The sequence below is a fragment of the Andrographis paniculata genome, unplaced genomic scaffold (assembly GCF_009805555.1).
Source record: "Andrographis paniculata isolate CXL003 unplaced genomic scaffold, ASM980555v1 Contig57END, whole genome shotgun sequence".
NCBI classification, from domain to species: domain Eukaryota; kingdom Viridiplantae; phylum Streptophyta; class Magnoliopsida; order Lamiales; family Acanthaceae; genus Andrographis; species Andrographis paniculata.
The window spans coordinates 4,834,257-4,856,863 of record NW_026137592.1 but is presented as its reverse complement, the minus strand read 5'-3'; the positions used below and the strand labels follow the sequence as shown (position 1 = coordinate 4,856,863).

The window sequence follows — 22,607 nt, the reverse complement described above, 5'->3', positions numbered from 1 at the left end:
CCTTATAAATACAAAATTATAGAGTCAATGAACCAAAATAAATATGGATAATACCAATTGAAACTGAAATCACATAATAAAGTAAGGGTAAAACAAATTATGAAAATATGGATCGATCATTGGGCCCTCCGGTGATTCTTGGCATTTGCAATTTTGTTTTCAATTCATTCATGCTATGTATGTCTTCTCTTGCATATGCTATAACTGCAAATTCACATTGCTTGATTACATACATAATTTATTTATTTGCCAAGCCATGTACTCACTATAAATAAATAAATAAATATCAGACAGATAACAACATAGAGAGGCATCACCAAAACAAAACTACAAACTATCCTATTCCTGTTACCCACCTAAGCTCTTGTTCCCTGAAACAATGAATATATAAATAAAATTTTGAAAATATATATATATATATATTTGATGTAATATTTATAAAAAAATTTGAATAATACCAAAGTCTCTCCGAAATTATTGTGTAAACAAATATGGTCCAGAATCGTAGTACACCCAAAAACAGGTAAAATTTACAACAAACTACAGATCATTGGCAGTTAGTTAACAATGTGCTACAGAATTCTCAGTGCAATGTCAGTGTATCCAGCTTTCTCTTTGTGTCTTTCAAACAAATTTTGAAGCTCTTCCACAAACCGGGCATGGACTTCAGCAACCTGTGTATAATAATTATTTCATAGGAAAACAGATCGGACTACATAAATGAATGGCATATTTAGGACAGCCATCAAAGAAATAATCATGTCACAAATCATCTGGCATCTAGTTCAGACCCGGTTGAACGTGTCTCTTGGAAACAAGCCAAGGGACCTAACAAGAATTTAATATATAGAGAGATAGATATATGTCTGAAGCGTAAGAAATAATATATTTTAGGCAATGATACTAAAATGCAGAAAAGAGATTCAATGAGGTGGCGTTAAAGGGTTCAAAATAGGTTCTCGGAACATCAAATTTGGGTCACATCTGCGGAATTATTATGACGACAGTAAATTCGAGACCTCTTAGAAAACAATGAAATGAGAAACAAAATGCACAAGGGGATTACATCCATTTATAGTTAATATTGGAGAAATCACAGTTGATCACTTCAACAGACATTTTGCAGGTAAACAACACGCACTTTGGGAGAATAATATATTTAATGTTATTCATTTTAACGAAAAACTGGAGGTGATACTTAAGGCAGGTTTTAATATGAAAGACAGCATGATACCTCCAAAACTCGATTTGAATTATTAATTTAGCATAATGAGATTAGTTTTTATAATTGAGATCACTAAAATTGATTGATACAATTCTTTATAATAAAAAAATACTGTCGGATGCATCTTGGGTAATTATAAAAATACAAGTACCATGAACAAATAATGATGAATTAGATATCAGCATAATGGTTTTGAACATTAAATCATTATTTAATCACCCCATATGATATTTAATATGTACTTCTCAATTCTCACAACGTAATCTATCCTAATCACTATTAATATTCATCATTTCCTAAGAACCTAAGAAAAAGGCTTTACATATGAGAAGCAGGTCACTAATCTTTTAAGCCTAGACTAAAAACAGCCAAACTCCGAACAATCCTCATAACCCTTTTCTAGTACTTCACCCAATACAAAAAAAGTCAAAACAATAATAAGCAGTGGGTACATAGGAATATGGAATGAGCATAATCCATACTTGTGTTGCTATTCCAATGCTTGGTACCATTTCTTAGCTGGAATATTCAAATTTCTAAAAACTAAAATGGTCATTCCATTCTTAACCCATTAGTGTACTTATTCTCATAAGCAGTTGATTAATATTTTAAAAACCATATAACAATATTTAATAATCCCTTCGTTCCAGTAAAGATGAAACTTTTTGTTTGGAGACAAAAATTTAAGCAGTATAGATTAATTATTTAGATAATGAAGATTAATTATTTAATAATTTAAAAAAATTAAGAATATGTTTAAATATTTTTAACATTATATCTCAATCAAATATATACAATATGAATATCATTTTGTAGATAATAAAAGCTAATATAATAGTAAGTGAAAATATTTTTTAATTGAAGAGAGAAATAAAGGGATTTTGAGTGAGTCTATGCTTGAGAGGTTAGAAATTTAATTAAATTAATTTATATTTGTTAAGTGTGTTTAAGATTGATACGGGACAAAGGGAGTATTATATATTATTAATTATAATAAAATATTTATATAAAAAGTAAGCACTAATTACAAATTTCATTTTATACGTTTTCTAATTATTAATTAGAATTTTAAAGGAAAACATACAATTATTTTCTAAATTATTTATTCAGAACTGCTTATATTTTGTTTTGTTCATTCAATAGTCATTCTTTAATAAAAATATGCTTATTATTATATATCAAAATACAATATAGCTTTAGTTTTATTTTATTTTAGTTTACTTATTTATTATTACGATAAATTTCATTCCTACATGCTTACCCAAACCCTAAATTAAAACAAAGAATCAAACAAATAAATAAAGGTTCCAAATGGGTACTTGTTGAAGGAATTTCTTCTAATAGTCCTCGAGGTCTAGAAGAATCTTTCCATGGCATAATTGGATTATCTTATTAATCTTCTTCCCATCATTGTATAAAGCATATCGGAATGAACATCATAATATTTGACCAGGTGAAAAACCAGTCATTAAAGAGAGCTTTAAAAATTACCTCTTCTGCAGTAGGTTGCGAATTTTTTTTAACCATAATTGGTTGACCGACCACCACATGCATTGGACGGTTGAACGGTATTGGTGAACTGAAAAGAAACCGAACTTCAAAGATTAAACCTATGTAAGTATCATAATCAAAAAGGTAATTTCTTAAATCTTTTGCCGACAATGTATATTAAATCAAGGGAAAATGATGAACGGTAGGGCAAAACCATACGAGTATTGATAAGAGAAAAAAAACTAATAAAAATTGCATAAAGCAGTCACGCAGAAATGTCAGAAATGACAGCCCAGCAACGAACTTCAAAGTGAATTAACTGAGAATTCTGAGCAGGAATAAAGAACCAAAGGGTTTATTAAAAGCAGTAACGATCTTTGCAGAAAAACTTAGCAAATTTAGCTAAATGCAAAATAAGTGACAAGATAATCTCACAAACTAACTATGAAGTTCTGCAGTTATGATATAGCTTATTAACACTTAGCTTTGAAGTGCCATAGACCACATATCCACATAGATTTAATCTGCAGCGGATGCATTACAATGTTATAGGCAAACTACAATAGATATGTTGTGTATAATTCAGATCCAAAGATTCTGCTAAGTTTATTACCTGATGGATGACCTACCTTTTTGCCTTCTTCGCAAGTATTTACGCTGAAGGTTCTCCCTATATGCACAGGTAGTGCATTAAATCATTCTAGAGTTTTAATTTCTTAAATTCGGGTTGTGCTTATAGTGTGACAGGGTAGAGCTTGCCAAGATAAGTAAAAGATCAAGTACTCTTTAATCTCAAGCTTGCTCTGAGAGAATTAACTGTTCGCGTAGTAATTTTAGTCAGTATTGCTGTACTGGGGCAGTAATGCCAATACAATCATCTCAGTTCCAAAACAGTATTGGCACATGGTGTGGCATGCACCATAAGTATGGATATATAATTAATATGCAAATATATATGTATATATATGTGTGTGTGTGTGTGCAATCAATATAGAGTTTGCAAGGCGGCAGTTATCCTCCCACAAGATATTTAAATCTCGTGATATCAATTTTGAAAGTCTTCTTACAAAATTTACATTGTATGTTGTGGTTATTATTAAAATTAAGAAGTATACTATACACAAAATTCTTTCAACTGTGACATACTTAGTTGAATTCTAAAAAAGTAAAAAACATTACATAGTATTACAAACAATAATTGAATATAAAATGAATCAAGCAGAACACAGTGGACAAGAGTGGAGGACAGGAGGAGCAGAGTGGGTGAGATTGAAGTAGAGGATTGGAAGCAGAAACAGAAGCAGCACACATGGAAAAGTAAGCAGGAGAGAAGCCGGGAGTCAATTTTTAGGCTAAAATGTTCGAGTGGGTTGGATTGGAATATTAAAAAAATAATAGATAAATAAATAATAAATAAAACTAGAACCCTGTGGCACACGACATTATGCCATTCAAGGGTGCCAAGGACCCCCATCTTGTCTGTATGGATGGCTCGTTGCACATGGCATGCCTTTTACAGCGATGAATATGATTAATTTTAGTTTTGATTTTTTTTTCTCTAGGCAGCCTTGGAGCAAAGCAAACTGTCCCATTTAATTTTAAAAAATAAATAAACAACAGCAATAATCTCCTGATACTGTTAGTCGCGTCACACATGATGACATAAATACGTGTGTTTAGCATGTATCTCTTAAACTGTCCTTACATCACATGGAAATGAGATGATAACGGAAAGACAAATCAGCGATCAACTATCAGGAAACATAGACTTAAAAAGACCTCTAAGAATGTGAGAATGAATGGTCTATGCTGCTGGTCCTAAAGCACCCTCCTACATTTTTTTTTTTATCTTTCTAGATTTCAATATAGACAAACTAAAACCTATAGTTTAATTCACCTTTTTCCCGCCTAACACTGTTCAGAACATTCAAGCACTACAATATTGATGCAGTAACAAAAAGTCAAAAGGCAGTAGTAGTCTTATGAGCTAGAACCTTACCCTAGTACACCCCCAAAAATGATTGGTGCAAACTTTATAGCTCTAGAGAAATCCCTGTAGAGTTTCCAGCTAGGCTTCCACCACTTGTACACATGAGACTGCAGAATATGTGAAACAGCCAACAATAAATAAGAAAATCTTTAAAAAGGAGAATAGAAAATCATATCAAGATTATATATTTACTATCTTGTAAGCTATTTCAATAAGAAATCAGTAACATAAACTATAAACTGAAACGAAATGTGAATTTTACAAAACAGGAATTGTAAAGCAAAATGTGCAAGTACTGCTCTCAAGTCAATTTTTACTCCGAATCCAATATTTTGCTGCTTCACTTTTCAATTCTTGGCCACATTTTCAATTATTACATGGATAGGGATAATCCTTCTGCAAGTGTTCCCAGCAATGAAATTGCTAGACGAAAGCAGAGGCTGTTAAATTGTGCAATCATAATTTACTTCTGTAGGTAAAAGACTCCTATCCCTTATATTGAGGTCTGAACTTTCAGGTATTACATACAAAATCCTAGTCTTACTACACATGGTAGGCTACAAACAGGTCCTGAAAAATAAACCGTCAAAGTTACAAATATGGGAGCAGAGACTAATGTTTAAAATATTAGGGATGGGCATGCAGCACAGACCAAAGATAGTGCCCCAACAGCCTCATGCATGACACCAGAAACTATACATAAATGAAAATACACCAGATTTGTTTAGGTTATAGTAAAAATGAAACAAAGAGATCCCCCTTCAGGATAGCACACTTTCCTTTTAAATGTTAGATATATTCCAGAAACATAACTTAACAATGAGCACAGAAAATTTTTACTGGAGTACTAAACAACCTGCCAGTTAATGAAAAAGATCAGACCTGACCATAGCAGAACACAGGAACCAGAGGCTTGCCTGTTTCCATGGCAATACGCACAAATCCTCTCCTCTTTTGCAGAAAGGCAACCTGCTTGTTAAAGAAGAGAAAGAATTGCCATCAAAAAGTAAGTGAACAACAGAGAATAGTGAGGTTGTATAGTACAAAAACCAAAACTCAAAGAGAACATAGCTAATGATTATGTTAGGTTAGTATAAATCTAGATAGAATTCTATCTAGATTTATACTAACCTAACAGTTTACTACAGAAATCATTCAACATATCAGTATGTTACAGCAGAGACAATTATAGCATGTATTTGAAAAGCAACTTTGGAAGGATACGGAAGGAATATGAAAAATTCTATGATCAACCAATGCTTTTGCACTATTAGATTCCATTCTAAGAGAACATTTACTGAGTTGGTAAAGACAAAACAACCTCAGAGTCATGCTCCATGTAGATGGCCTCCTGAACTCCACCTGGAACTACAATGCAGCTATAACCAGATTCAAGAAGAGAAGTAAAATTTTTCCTTGAGGCGGGTGAAAGTCCCAACCACGTCCATAAATGTCTCATGAAAGGAGTGTAGAACACCTGACCAATCAATGAAAGGCTCCTAAATACCACATGTTTACAAGGGGTGGGCCAAGCATCCAACAATTTCAAGTTCATAGCATGCAGGGGCGGACCTAGGTAGGGCCAAGGGGAGCCCCCCCTCCCCCTACCCCACCCCTTTATTTTATTTTTTTTTTTTAATTTTAAGATATATATATAATATTTATACATGTATAAAAAGAAAAATTGAAGAAACTAAAAATGTACTAAATTTTTATATAAGATGTGTTTGTTTGGGTATTGAATTTTAAATAATAAAAAAAAATATATATTTAAATATATTTAAAGTAAAATTTTCTTCTATTAAAAAAAATTCTTATTGATTTCAAGCAATATGAAAATAAATATTGCAATATGTATAGTTGATGTTGTTGTAGTTTGTTATTTTGCACGGCTTTTAAAATATTACATGTTGAAAAATAAAATTATCTAATAACAAATAAATTGTATTATTTCAAAAAATTTTAAAGTTAGACCCCCCCGCCCCTTTCGTCAAATCCTGGTTCCGTCCCTGATAGCATGCATTCGTTAGTGTGTGATTCTTACAGCAGTGCTTGCAAGAACTTTGATTTTTGGGAGGGGCATGAAACCGGTAAGATCAGCAAGAGCAACAACTCCAAGGGGCCAAACTGAGTGTGGCTCATAACCAAATACTGCAAAGAAGAATGCCAAATATCAGAAACCAACAAAGAACTGATTAGAGACGACTCCACATAAACTAGCCAAAATCTGCAAGAAACTATTCTAGCTCCACTAGTTCATGGCATCCGCAAAAGCATATAGCAGTCTAACCCAAATGCTAAACGAGAATGAAAAATAATACAAAAGAAATGCAGTTATGCCCTTCAAAGATCCTGATACGTGATGTGCTTACATACCTGCCATGATTCTTCTTGACGAACATCATCATTACAAGCCTGTTCCTTATGAGTCAGGAAATTGTTTTGTTTTGGTTTGGTCAATGATATTCTGGTAACTATATGACTACTCAAAATCCCAAACACGTGAAATCAAAATTACTTGTCCATGGTTCAAATCCTAGGTTAGATGAGATGATCCTACAAATTTTATCTCATATGCTTAATGATACTAATCCACAAAATGTAATCAATCTTCAGAATACTAAATTTAAAAGAAACTTAAAATTATGGCTTTGAATAGCTTACGATAAGAGCGTCCCAAAACTGAAATGAAACAAATATTCAAACAAAAGAAACATTAAGAGTACAATAAACCAGTAATACCATAGGCCTCATTAGGATCAAAGGCTTTGATGTCCTCCACATACAATGTCACTGGGAAATAACCAACCACGTGCTTACATATATACCTGATCGATAAATCACGTACAAATTATTATAGCAAAAACTGGTCCATGACAATCAATGGATTTCACACAGTAAAAGGAGCATCCAGCAGCTCACCTAGCTAACTTCCGACCCCATTTGCTCCGCTCATCAATCGGAATCACCATTAATATCAGAAGCAACACGAAAACTCTGAACAAAACCACCAGAAGAAAGTATATCAAAACAAAATATCATCGCAGAAGTGCACAAATGCAACACGGCATGGAAGGAGCACGCAACGCACCCGGCTGCTTTGTAGAAAGATAAGAAAACGAAGGAAGCAAGGACGATGGAAGCAATTAGATGGACCGAACCAAGCCACAAGGACATCGCGAAAAAGGTATGGATATGAGATCCTCGAGTGCCCCTGAATTCCGCCGGCGTCGGCAGCCTAGCGGCTTCGTTCTGCCGCGGTCTCCTCTGCGCGGAATCCCCATTGGTCTCCGACGCCATGGAGCAGCAGAGAAATCGGTAGAGAGTAAGGAAAATGCGCGAATCAGCAGGCAGAGGAGAGGAGAGGAATTGAGAAACTGCGATGCTTCTAGAGAGTACCGTCACACATCCACATCGTGGACATTGACACGGACGCCCGCACGTGCCACCTAGAAGAACGGCACCCACACGTGCTATGCCTCGGAAGTCTGGAAGCAGCCTTTATTAGGGCAGCGCAATGCATAAACTCATACAGGTTTCTTCCTATTCTTTTTTTTTGCGTCACAGCTTCTCTCTCTTCCACGTCAACAAGAAAAACTTCAATCATATTTTATATTCACGTAAAAGAATCTTTTAAAAACTCTATTTTTTCCACATCATTAAATATTTTATATATTTATAAAATAAAATTATAAATAAAATAAATAAAAATAATAATTTCACACTTGTATAATAATTAAAGTTAAAACTCAAATTTAATAAAAAAATACATAATATTATAATAGATTTTCAAATAAATTAAATACCCGATTGACCAAACTTATCCCAAATGTGTTCAACTAAATCCGCTTTGAGTTGATGGTGTGTTTTCCTAGCTCGGAGTCGCATTCTATTTTGTAGGTATTGCTCCATAGTTGCATGTCTCGTATTGTTGTATGACCAAATTGAGATGTATCGTAATAATGCATGTAAATGTCTCTTTCATCTTCTACAATCATATTATGCAATATGATGCATGCTTTCATTATTTTACCTAATAAATTAATATCTCAAATAAGTGATGGAGTTTTAATGAAGGCAAACCGAGCTTGTAATACACCAAAGGCACGCTCCACATCTTTTCGAACCGCTTCTTGATGTTGCGCAAATAGTTGTGTTTTATAACCTTGAGGCAGACGAATTAATTGAACAAAAGTTGCCCACGGAGGGTAAATTCCATCAGTAAGATAATATGCCATATTATATTGATGACCGTTGATAACAAAGTTAACTTCTTGAGCTCTCCCATTCAAAACGTCATCGAATACCGGAGATCGATCAAGTACATTAATGTCATTGCATGTACCTGACATGCCAAAAAATGCATGTCAAATCCATAGATCGTATGACGCTACAGCTTCCAATATAACTGTAGGTTTGCCAAGATCTCTACGTTCGAATTGCCCTTTCCAAGCAGCCGGACAATTTTTCCATTCCCAGTGCATACAATCAATACTTCCTAGCATGCCTGGAAAGCCACGTGTCTCTGCAACAAATAATAATCGTTGTATATCAGCAGAATTTGGTCGTCACGGGTATTCCTCACCAAATAGAGAACATATCCCTTCAACAAATTTCTTCAAACATGCCCTTGTGGTGCTCTCTCCAAGACGAAGATATTCATCAACAGTGTCAGTAGCTGTGCCGTATGCCAATACACGTATTGCTACTGTGCATTTTTGTAATGCTGACAATCCATCTATTCATGTAGCATCACACCATTTCTGAAAGAACTCCATTTCATTGGAGAGTCAATCTACGATGTGAAGAAAGACATGTTTTCTCATTCGGAACCTACGCCGAAAATAAGAACTTGGATACAGAGGGTTATCAGAAAAATAATCATTGAATAATCAAGTATGGCCATCTTCACGATTCCTCTCTATGTATGTTCTCCGTCGACGTTGCCGCGAGCTTCCCTCATCTTCATTGTTGATGTGCTCAATCTCTTGATACAATTGAGCATATGTTTTTGCCAATTGACACATATTTTCCAAGTCTTCGTCAGATGAATCAGACAGAGATAAGGATAGGGTTGACATCATTTTGGGAGAAAATAAATGTGTTTTAGAATATGAAAGATTGAACTATTGTGTAAATGAATTATGTGCATATGAATTGGTAACATATATATAAATAAATAAACTAGTCGTTGGGAATATAGTCGTTGGGAATATAGTCGTTGGGAATATAGCCGTTAGAAATATAGCCGTTAGGAATATAGTCGTTGGGAATATAGCCGTTAGGAATATAGCCGTTGGGAATATAGCCGTTAGAAATATAGCCGTTGCAATATTTACTATAAATACACTACATACTTACTTGATATGATCTACACTATCTCCTTAAATCTTCTCTCTATATTTTCTCTTGAATTTCCCACGAATAGATCCCAACTCTCAAAATTCATCCAACTCTCAAGATGCCCAAAATTCTTTTTGATTTCCAAGTTTTATGAACATGTTAGGAAATCAACCAATATTCCTTACATCTAATGTCCCATTTCAGTCATTCAATCCTCCACCATATTATCAAATTCCTCCAAACTTCTATCCTCCAAATTTTCAAGCATTCGGAAGTTCATCATCTCCTCAATTCATGATGCAAGCCACTGAAGCAATGGACACTCCACAATAGTGCACACTTATCAATTTAGCAGATGATGATGTTCCTGACAATACAAAAAATAAAGATACAAGGAAGGTGAGGTGCTCGACCGAAGACGAACTTCTAATCAGTGCATGGCTAAACACAAGTAAGGATGCCGTAACCAACACTGACCAACCAAGTAGTGCTTTCTGGAAAAGAGTCGCATCGTACTACATGGAGAACAAGCCTGAAACTGCAACGAGCAGAGATGTTACTCAATGTAAAAATAGTTGGAGTAAAATATGTAAGGCTGTGCAAAAGTTTGTTGGGTGTTATGAGGACTAATCGAAACATAGGCAGTGGACATGCAAGCAAGGATGTCCTCAATGCAGCAAAGAAGATATATTTAAATGACGGTCAGAAGAAAGATTTCGTCCATGAAAATGCTTGGCGTATACTCAGAGATGAGCCCAAATGGAAGGCCAGTTACTGCGAATCATCTCGTAACAGTGGTGGAAGTTCAAAGCGAACGAAAACAAGTGAAGATGGTGGTTATTCAAGTTCGTGTCCGACGACACCATACTTTGATGTGGATGACCCAACTCCTCCTACTCGCCCCCCCCTCCCCCCGGTATTAAAGCAAGTAAGAAGAGGGGGAAACAGGTGCAAAACGAGGAATTCAATTCAAATCCTACTGAAAAATATGAAAAATTTTACGAAAAAAGCAGCGAATTTAGCTCAAGTATGGAACATATGGCAGCAGTCAAGGAACAAAGTTTGAAGCAACAATCCGAAAAAATAGAAGCACTTCTGAAAGCTAAAAGATTGGAAAAAACAGCGAGGAAGATTGATCGGGATGCTAAACGACTACAACTTGCTTCAAATAAAATGGAGATGCTCATGATGTTAATGGCCAAAGGTGATGATAATCTGACTGATTTTGAAAAAGGAGTGAAAGAAAGGTTGGCACACGAATGCTTTCCTTAAGTTTGCATTCAAATTTATTAGGATTTTTTCATATTTTTTTAATTATTATATGTATTGTCTGCAATTTTAATTAGGTTGCTTAAGTTTGCATTTAAATTTATGAATAGTTTTATGCATTTTCAATTAATATTTGTATTGTGTGTAATTTTAATTAAATCATGTAAATTTACTTTTAAATTTATGAATATTTTCATTTACTTTTATTTTTATTTGTATTATGTGTAATTTTAATTAAGTTATATACGTTAATAAAAAATTATTTTTTAATCAATAATTATAATTAAATTAACAGTAGATATTAGATTAAATGTTTTATAAAATATTCATTAAAAACTATTTAAAATAAAAATAAAAATATATTTAAATTTTCTATTATTACAAATATTAAATAAAATTTATATAATAAATTTAAATAAAATCTTTAAAACAACCAAATTAATATAAATATGATATATATAATTTTAATATTAGTAATTAAATATAAAAATAAGCACTTGGCCCCACCCAAAAGGAGGAATTACAGGGAAGAACTTTAACCTCACAGTAATCGGTTTCCTGTGTCAGATCCATTTTTTTATTTTTTATTTTTAATAAAATGGTGACGTGGGAGGCGCTGCGTTCCGTTGTGATGGTCTTAGGATTTTTGAGTTTCTGGAAAGTTTTGGAAATTTAGTATGTTTATTTGGAGGGTGTTTGGTAAGCTTTTTCAAAAGCTTTTAGTTTATTAATAGTTTTTAGTTGTTTGATCACTAAATTAGTTAATTTTAGTGTTTAATAAATTAGTGTTTTTAATTAATTTATTAGGTTTAAAAAGTTAATTTTGAAAAAATTGTATATACCAACGTTTCAAATTATATTTTTACTTCAATTTTTTTTCTTTATTTTTCCTTAAAATTAATTAATTTTTTCACATATATTCATATTTTTTTTATTACACTATTTATTAATTATTTAGATATATTTTCTTCTAATAACTTATAAATTCATATTTATAAATTTAAAATAATTATTTTTTTATATATCAATTATTTTATTTATAGGTTTTTTTTAATTTTTTAGAATAAAGATAATATAAAAATATTAATTTTATTGAATTAATTATATAGTATTTTTTATCACATAATATTTTTATTAAAAATAAATATATTTATTTAAAATTATAAATTTAATGTAAATATATATTAATTAAAAATTAATCTAATAAAAATGCATATGTTAATAATTTTTGCTCTTTTATATTTATACTATTTCTAATAAAAAAAATATATTTTTCAATAAATTTGTATTAATTCTTTACAAAATATTTTTAAAATAATAAAAATAAATATCTTACTAAATTTTTCTAATTTTTAAAATTAATAATAAAATTATAAAAATATCTGTCCACCGAAAAAACTCAACTAAATATTTTGAAAATAAAATATAAAATGTCTTTAATTGTCATTATACGTATAAACAGCTAATTTCAAACTGCTATTTTACCAAACACTTTAATACAAACAGCTAATCGAATCAGCTAGTCAAATTCGCTAATTGAATCAGCTCATTGCCAAACACACCCTTGATTTAGTTTGAAAAATTTTGGTTTGAATTTAATATTAAAATAATATATAATTGGATGTTTTGTCAAAAAAATAAAATTGTATTTTTTTCGAAAAACAACATAGTCCAAATAATAAAAAAATTGAAGTTTTTGTGGTAAAAAAAGCACACAAACATTTAATACAATCTAAGACATATATACTCTCTTCCTATCATATCCATTTGAACATATATATCTGGAATTTAAGAGGAGTATAATTAGTAATAATTAAAAATATTTTAGTAAAAATAATTATCATATAATAAAATAATTATATATTAAGATTAAAATAACTAATTTGTGTAATTAAAATTTAAAAAATTATAAATTTAAAATAATATTAAAATATATAACTGTGTTAAGAAAAATAACAAAATGAATTGGACGAATGAATAATTCTTTTTAAAATAATATTAAAATCTATAATTCTTTTTAATATCAAAAACATTATTTATTTAATTACTTTATATATTTTTATATTTTTTTATATCCTTCAAATTTTTAAATACTAGCGGGTAATTCGTGTTAGAGCCGTAAACGAACCGAGCCGAGGTTGTCATGTTTGAGTTCGGTTCATTAAGGATTCGAGCTCGACTCATGTTCGTTCGTTAAGAGATGTAAGATGAAATTTTTGTTTGAATTCGACTCATTTAATAATTTTTGTGTTCATGTTCGGCTCAACTTGGCTCAACTCCATAAGAGAATTTTTTATTTTTAAAAAAGATAAATTAAATACTATATTATAAGGTAAATTATATAACACCCTTGTATTTTAGTAAAAATATACAAAATACTCTGTATTTTATTTCACTACAAGAAAAAATCATTTTTGTAACAAAACTTTTTTGTCTCTAAATCTATTTTTTCCGTTACTAATGACATTAGACACGGAATTAGTAATGGAATTACGTTAACTACGTGAACTTTAGGGACGGAATTCCGTTACAAATATATTATTTTTTTGTAGTGCGAATTTATTGTGTGAAATTCCCTTATGTTAATGTAAAATTTGTACGAAACATCTTCTTTATCCAAATTGATATTTGATTTTAAATTAAGACTTAAATTACGCAAGTTTAATACAAATAAAAAATACAAAATATCTTAAATAAATTTTTTGAATAAAATAAATAAATAAATAATTGATTAATACTTCATTTTATAGTTTTTGGAAACAAAATGTTATTTGATTTTTATAAAAACTATAAAAATAAATTATTGATCAATTATTTATTTATTTATTTTATTCAAAAAAATTATTTCAAATATTTTACGTTTTTTATTTGTATAAAGCATGCGTAATTTATGTCTTTATTTATATACAGATATCAGCTTTGAACAAGAATAGTGTTTCGTACAAACTTTACATTCACTACAAAAAAAAGTTGCAAATTACTACCGTAACAACAGACAAAATTTTCATCACAACTTTCAAACGGAATTTACATCCAAGTGGGAGCAGTAGTAAATACTATTATAGTAATATAATGTGACAATTAAGATTTCCGTCGCAAAAAATTGCCACATAACTAGTGATCGTTATTTCCGTCGCAATTTTATGCATTGCAAGAGAAAAGATCGTTTGCTGATTCTGTTGCAAATTTTTTAACAAATTGAGACGGAATTAATACATTGCCTATTCAATTTATTTATTTTTGTCAATTTTTTCCAAAACCTATATAATAAATATTAATTCAATCATTCACAATCAACCTAATTTAGGGGGTGTTTGGCAAATAGCTTTTTGAAGAGCTTTTAGCTTATTGAACAGCTTTTAGCTGTTTGACCAGTCAAAAAGCTAATTTAGGTGTTTGGTAAATTAGCTTTTTGGAATAGTTTTTTGGACCCAAAAAGCTAATTTCTGAAAAGCTAACTTACCCAGCGTTTTGAAATAGCTTTTTCTGTAAAAAAAAAAAAAAATTTATTCCTTATAAGCCCTTAAAAATTTATTATACATTTTACACAAATAAATATATTTTGATTATTTATTAATTATATTGGAATATTTTATCATATTATAGTTTTACTTTTATAAATTTAAAATAATTAATTTTTATATAAAAATTATTTTAATCGTAAAATATATAAATTTATTAAAATCAATATAAAATATAAATATAAATATTAATAATTTATTTTTATATTAAAATTACATTATATAAATTTTATACTAAAAATAAATTAAATAAATTAAATTTATTGAAAATTATAAATATAATGAACTAATCGATAACTAACATAATAAATATATACACGAAAAATTTATTATTTTATATCTTACATCATTTTCAATAGAAAAAAACTATTTATATATGCTAATAAAAATATATTATTTTTTAAATCTAACTGTAATAAAAATAAATACTTTTATAACACTTTTACAATTTTCAATAACTAATAACCAAACATTTTAAACATTCTAAACTCAAAGGAACATAATTGAATATATTAGAAACAAAAATAAAATAGAAATGTCCTCAATTATCATTTTACGTATAAACAGCTAATATCAAACAGTTGATTTACCAAACATTTTAATACAAACAGCTAATCTAATCAGCTAGTCAAATCAGCTAATTGAATCAGCTAACAGCTATCAGCTAATTGACAAACACGCCCTTAATGATTCGATTAATATCTCCCATCAAATATACAAAAACTAACTAAAAATCATATAGAAATTTCAAACAAAACAAAATATAATAGACTACATAATAAAATATATTTAATATCAATACTGCAAGTAGCACATATCAGGTAAATGTATAAATCTACTTCCAGTTACCAAATATCATACAAAAATAAAGTCGTAACTAAAAATATATATAATAATAAATCATTCATCATATCCCAGCATGACAAATTGTGAAGCAAAGCTTTCTACCTGGTTCCAGAGTTCAATGATCTTTTTGTTGTTCTCAAGTCCTTTCATAAACCATTTTGGATGTTTCTCATATTCTTTTTGTATAGAACTTGCAATACGAGCAACTTGAATAAAAAATCCAACTATCTTTCAAAATCAACCTCAAGACAACCTCTTACAGGTGTACCTGGAGCACAATCATTTCACAAAAATCAAACTGTAATAGCCACACATAACATGTGTAATAAGAAAATAAGCCATGCTAAGTTCATATTCAAGAGATAGTAAATTTATCAATAACTTTATTAATGTGACATAACTTTATTGATGGTATTGTGACATAACTCTCAACCAAAGGTATACATAACACCTAGATATAAATATGGATGTGGATCCCCTGCTGATGGGAGTGTCATCAGCATAGTGCTGATTTAATTTCATCAATTAATCAAATTTGATATAAAATTAATGGTGTAGATTAAATAAGGATAAAATTGATTTTTTAGGGTAATTATTTATGATTCTTTTCTGTTGCTACTGCTATCGTCTATGCCGACGCCACTGCCGCTGCTGTCGTCTACGTTGTCGTTGCTGCTGCCATCGCCGCTGTCTTGAGGGTGATCTCTATTCTCCGGGAGTGTGTGTGGGCTTAGTTGATAGGTGGAAAGTCATCGGTGGTAGATGATTGATCATTACTGTTGAGCGATGCGATGGTGAGTGGTAAAATGTGTTCAAGTAGTATGGGAGGATTGAGCGGAGGGTGGCGGCGATGGTGGAAGAAGGATAGTGATAGTGATCGGAAGAATATTGAAAAAGTATGTGGCGACAATTGATGTCGTGCTGAATAGTATGGTATAAAACGCTATTTCCTGTACACATAATTGCTTAAATCAATTAAACAAAATGTTGATTTACTTTAATTAACAATAATCTGAGTATTTTTATGCAAAAATAAATGTTGAATTTTTTAATGCATCTTAAACCTAACTACAAACCTCTATTATATGCATACATACACTATAAATTGTAAGCAACATCTGGTTTTGTTAATTTAATTGTATGTCAATCAATGAACCCTGTTTATATTAGATGCAGAAAAATATCAAACAATATGTTGTCTATTGAATAATAAAATGTTGTCACACATTTTAGAAAATATCCATTGTTGTACCAAGTAGTATATAACATAATATGAAATGTTCTCTCATGCACACGCAAATGCTAAACTCAATTGAACGATATGCTAAATTTTTTTCATTAACAATAATATAAGTATTTTTATATAATAATGAACGCTGAATTTTTTTTGGATTTTAATCCATACTACAAACTCCTATTATGTGAATACTCATAATAAAAATTATAAAATTTTGTTAATTTCTCTATATGTCAATCAATTGATCATGTTTATATCGGATACTGAAAAACGTCAAACAATATACTCTCTATTGAGTATTAAAATGTTGTCACACATTTTAAGGAATGCCGAATTTTGTATCGAGTTATATAATATAGTATGGAATGCTTCCTATGCATACGTAAATGTTAAATTCAAGATGCTAATTTATTTTAATTAGCAGTAATCTATATATTTTGATATAATAACAATCAATAATGTATATTATTCAAATTTTTAATAGCTGCAATCATGCAAACGAGATTTTAATATTTGGTTGTTCTACAAATTTTGAAAAATTATGAAATAATCACGTTGTTGAGCGAAGGAGATGAAATATTTGAAATTTTTAGTTATTCGATATCTCTGTTGCTTTTTAGGAATTTATTGAGGTTGGAATAATGGCAAATAGATTTTGCTCATCTTTATCAATTTTATTCAAAATTTTGTTGAAAGATTATGCTCTTTTTTTTGTGCGGTGTTGAAATTACAAAAGGGGAAAAAAAATAACAACAGAGGAAAGAATTAGAAAATAAAAGACAATTACATAAATTATTTGTAAGTAAATTATTTTTATATCCCTAGATTAATATAAGCCTTTAGATTAACTTCTATAATCCAAAGGCTATTAATGGATCAGCATAATGCTGAATATTAGGTTTCAGCATGGGATCCCAACCCTATAAATATATAGACATAAACACTACACTAGTTTACAAATTCATTAATTTTACTGAAACAATTAATAAAAATTACTTTGTTCATAAGGTAAAATGTAAAAATCATCCCATAAAATATATATATATATATAATTTAATCATTTTATTTATTAAATTATTTTTTCTTGTTACTATAACTAAACTGAAATGCCTATTAATGTGAAGACACCTTCTCTGCTCTACTATATTATTCAATTTATATATATTATATATCCAAAAATTCAATTTTATGTATATATAAATACTTAAGAGAAGCCAAAGAACACAGACACCAAGCGAAGATCCGAAGGATGATCAACGAACTGAGATGGTTTCGGAGGGAAGGCCAATAGGCAATGTAACACCTCGGCCAGCTCAAACCGGAGCGTCACCGCCACGCCACGCCAGAAGGCTCGTTCATCAACCAACGAGTCCTACGTTGTGGCGCCAAGGCTAAAATAATAAATACCAACAACTAATAGGAACTTAGAATTAAAGCGCACCGGCTTATCAATTAAGTAAATAAAGTTCAACTTAAAAGTATAAATTGAAAATAATTCAAGAGGCATTAGTCTTTAAACATGATTAATGAATTTCAAAAGCATTTTAAAAGGTAAAGTAGTTCTAATTTCTCCCGATGGATCATATGACGCGAATGCATCATTTAAGTATAACGGAAGCATGATCACAAGATTGTAAGAAGAGGGTCAACACAACGGTTGAGTAAATGCAATTAATTGAAGATAAATTAATACGGTATAATGTCACAAAATCATTTGAAGAAGATAATTGGATAAGATGACATGTATCACATAAGAAGAACTCACACACACGAGTCTTTTAGCGCCTCCCTTATATCTCATTTTCATTCTCAAATAATAGTGATGAGCACATCATGACGAAAACTCCACTAGGCTTTAATCAGGACCGGCTCGACCCGGTTTTCCAACCTTATTACTTCGTATAACACGTCACATAGTTTCACATAACAACCGTAGGGTCACAACCCTCAAAGGAAACTCCACAATGTGTACATAAGGGTTCGAAACCCAAAGTACATGTACATCAATTTATTATTAGTTTGCGAGGGATGCCATACGGCCCACAACCCTCTAGTCTCCAATATAACATACCAAGAGGGGATTGTACGCAATCCAACCCTCCATCATGGATGACGGTCTAAAGACCTTTTCATCGTAAATGACGGGCACCTCGGAATCACCCAAAAACGGAACCCGCCATCTCGATCCCTCGACCTATCCCATTCGGGATCTAGTTCAAGGTTAGCTAGTTATCCTAAAATACCGGTATACCCTCACGTGTTTGCAAGGCATAGAGGTTAAAGACTATGCCTTATTATCCAAACAATCGATGAGTTGATCGGACTCGACGGGTAGTTTCAATTACCAATTTGACCAAATACTCAACATGCTCTTAGACAAATTTCAAAAAGAGTGTTTTAAACTCAAAATCTTTCAATTGTCAACATTTAACCATATGCAAAAGTAGGATATTAGACCCAACAAGTTCGTTATAATCTCACTTTATTTCGCCAAATAAACATTCGAAAAATATGTCAATCACAATAGGCATGGTCTAACTCCAAAATCATAATATTTAAATATAATCGTAAATCTTTTTCCAAAAACCATAACTAGGTTAGGGCAAAACTAGGGTTTCAAACCCATCCCATAAATTCTACGATTTTTCAATTTAAAATACAATAATAATCTTCACATAAGCCTTAGATGACATTATAATCAGCTTTCTAGAAGAAATTGGCAAAACCTAACACTTTTAAGGCAAACCCATTTGACAATGATTTTGAAAAAAATATCAATAAAAGGGGTCTAGGGATTACAATATATCAATCTATCTAAGATTAATCCCACTTACCTCAAGAGAAGAGACCAAAAGAAAGAATTTTGGAGATGAAGAACTCTAAGGAAGAATAAGGGGTTGGCGGCGGCGGCGTGCGTGTTGGCTGCTGTTCTTTTTTCCTTATTTTATTTTATTTTATTTTATTTTTTGTTAAATATAAAATATTTAGACCTTTATTAATTATCTTACCCTACGTGGGCCCAATTTTAAATATTTACTTCTAATTTAAACCCAACTCTTTAATTTATTACACTAAAAGACCAAAATAAATTATGCCCAAAATAAAATTTGTCCGACTCCGACAAATTTCCGGCGATTATTTTACGGGGTATTACAGGCAAGGCTAGAGAGATGCCAAAGAAATTGTAGAAGAACACTAATAACTCTGTCTTTGCTGTCCTAGCGGCATGTTTGTTCTGCACATGGTGAGAACGAAACATATCTTCGTAATATCGTACGTAAAAATGGATATAATACAAGGGATGCTTATTATGTTTCACCTTCTGAGATCAAGCTGAGAATAGTCTATTTTTGAAATGATTATTGTCTCCTCATGTTCTGTGACTGCAAGAACTTCTCAAATCCTTCAGATCAAACCATTTCAGTCATTCAAGAATATCCAATTAAATCTTTCCATCAACCATGCAGTTCCTGTACTGATTTTGGGTGTTCATCTATATATATATATATATAGAATCATTCGGAGTTAATGTCTTTGCTATAAGGAATTATCAGGGGCCGAATCATGTTTCCTGTTTCTTAATTGATAATGTCACTACAAAAGCTAACAACTTCAAAATTACCACTACATTAATTTCAACATATAATATTGCAGTATGAAGCATCCCCCATGACATACAAGATTTAGAAAAAAAAAAAAAAAAGAAGCAATATTATGCACTTTGTTTAATACGATACAATATGGAATTTATAAAGCAAATGAACAGTGTGAGTAGTACTTCTTGTCAACAACACCTCTCACAACTAAATACCAAGACATAACTCAAGTCATCAAATGCACACTAACATTTAGAATTATAGTTCAACAAAATTTCAAAGTAAATCCCACTCAAATTCATATCAATTACCAACATGAAACAATAATGTCAAACAAATTATTAAAGGAATTATAAAATAAATAAAATTATGTGTCAATAATGGGATAAAACAGAACATATTATTATACTCACTTTAAGGAAAAACACAGCTGCAATCAAACCAGTCTGGGCATAGTTAAGAATAGCATATACACATGTGAGAATGCCATACCACCCATCAGTGCCTGAGATTAGTTTGATGGAAATTCAGTTCAGAACCCCAACATATAATAATGAGACTCTCATTGATAAAGAGAAGTTTAAATTTGAAAACAAGGCAAGGTTTCTAAATGTAACATAAGATCAAGACTGCATTTAAAGTTAACTGCAACTAATAAAAGCAATTAAAGGAATGATTAGAAAAGACATATTGTGCCTACTCAAATTATTAATTTCATCTTTAAAGTAAAGCTTAATAAACCATACAAATGACAAAAATAGTCGTTTATGTGTAGTATTTAGTGCCTAAATAAACAAAACTAACACACCTTAAGCCAAGGAGGCCCGTTGAGCCTATCACGTTCTCGACTTCTTATTTTAGAGATTCTGGAAGATGCATCCATCTATATTGATGTTAGAAACAGAAATGACTCAAAACAATAGAATAAAAGGTAATAACAAAGACACTATGATATTTTCCCTTTTCTATAAAATATTAGCACCTCCTAAGGGATGACAATAACCTAGAATCTTCTAATGCATAAATTGTAACGTTTCTGTCAACCATCAGAATTAATACTATAATGAACAATCACATGACATTTGTAGACACAAAAGACTATGAAAACCATTCTTGGTGTTGTCATAAAGTGCATGGCTAACTAATAACTGCAGAAAATATTATCCGAAGCTTCAGAAGTTCAAAAGCATCCCAGTCCATCAATTAGGAACCGAGCAAACATGTTAACTAAAAAATGTTGCAAGAGAACCAAGATTGTTTAAGTGATTAGCATGACATCATAGAAACATCAAGAAAAAGCAATAAACTCTTCATAACCAATGTTTTGTATTCACAGAGGGTACCGGTTACTACATCTTTGTAAATACAATCATACTATTGAAACATTTATATGAGGGAAATCTAGAAACATTCCAATTTCATTCAAAAGTTATTTGAATGTATTAAATTGTACGCAATATATAGGCACAAAAATCATAATAGCTCATTTAATATTTTCTCAACGAAGTAAAAAAAAAAAAAATCAAAATCATGGCAGCCTACGGCTCATATTGTATTAAAAGAAATTACCATCTCCTATCCAAAAAATATAATAGCTGATAAGCAAAATATCAACGCCCAAAGAAGAGGCGATGAAGTTGTACCCCTGTGCCTCGGCCGCTCGCGAACCTAGTTGTTTCCTACAACTGCTGCGCTTAGGTGAAAATCGAACCGCTCAAGTGAGGATTACCAGCCTCCGGTCATTTTCGGGCTATCTGGAAGCAGCGACAGCGGAGGAGATGATCCACGAGCTTTGCGAGTTCAATTTGGGGAAATTGAAAATGGTTGGAAGGAGCTGTGTGCGTTTGACGTGTGTTTGGGTGGGTTGATAACAATTCTTTGGGAATATTTAGAGTAATTACTTAATTATAATCAATAATAATATAATTAATAATTAATAAATTATTTTTTAAATAATTATTAATTAATTAATAATATTATTAAAATAGATCAATTTTGCAACGGATTTAATATGTAGTTATTTTCATAGTAGTTTTGCAATAAAATGTAAGATTCCTCGTGAAATTAATGAAATTTTGTAAATAATTTA

The 22,607-nt window shown here is 30.9% G+C and overlaps 2 protein-coding genes and 1 long non-coding RNA gene across 3 annotated transcripts; 1 reads left to right on the top strand and 2 right to left on the bottom strand.

The window, feature by feature from the left end:
* Nucleotides 1-440: 440 nt before the first annotated feature.
* Nucleotides 441-8,137, bottom strand: LOC127257347 (diacylglycerol O-acyltransferase 2). Its single transcript, XM_051283730.1, has 9 exons — nt 7,798-8,137; nt 7,629-7,703; nt 7,449-7,534; nt 6,751-6,857; nt 6,028-6,183; nt 5,589-5,675; nt 4,716-4,813; nt 2,717-2,804; nt 441-674 (listed from the first exon to the last, which is right to left on the bottom strand). The coding sequence occupies exons 1-9, from the start codon at nt 8,004-8,006 to the stop codon at nt 573-575; spliced, it is 1,008 nt and encodes a 335-aa protein (XP_051139687.1). The 5' UTR covers nt 8,007-8,137; the 3' UTR covers nt 441-572.
* A 2,531-nt stretch (nt 8,138-10,668) lies between these two features.
* Nucleotides 10,669-11,321, top strand: LOC127257303 (uncharacterized). Its single transcript, XM_051283679.1, has 2 exons — nt 10,669-10,997; nt 11,063-11,321. The coding sequence occupies exons 1-2, from the start codon at nt 10,669-10,671 to the stop codon at nt 11,319-11,321; spliced, it is 588 nt and encodes a 195-aa protein (XP_051139636.1).
* A 9,426-nt stretch (nt 11,322-20,747) lies between these two features.
* Nucleotides 20,748-22,378, bottom strand: LOC127257349 (uncharacterized). The gene is made up of 3 exons (XR_007839961.1): nt 22,162-22,378; nt 21,327-21,401; nt 20,748-21,023 (listed from the first exon to the last, which is right to left on the bottom strand). It is a non-coding gene; the product is annotated as an uncharacterized LOC127257349 (long non-coding RNA).
* Between the last annotated feature and the right edge of the window lie 229 nt (nt 22,379-22,607).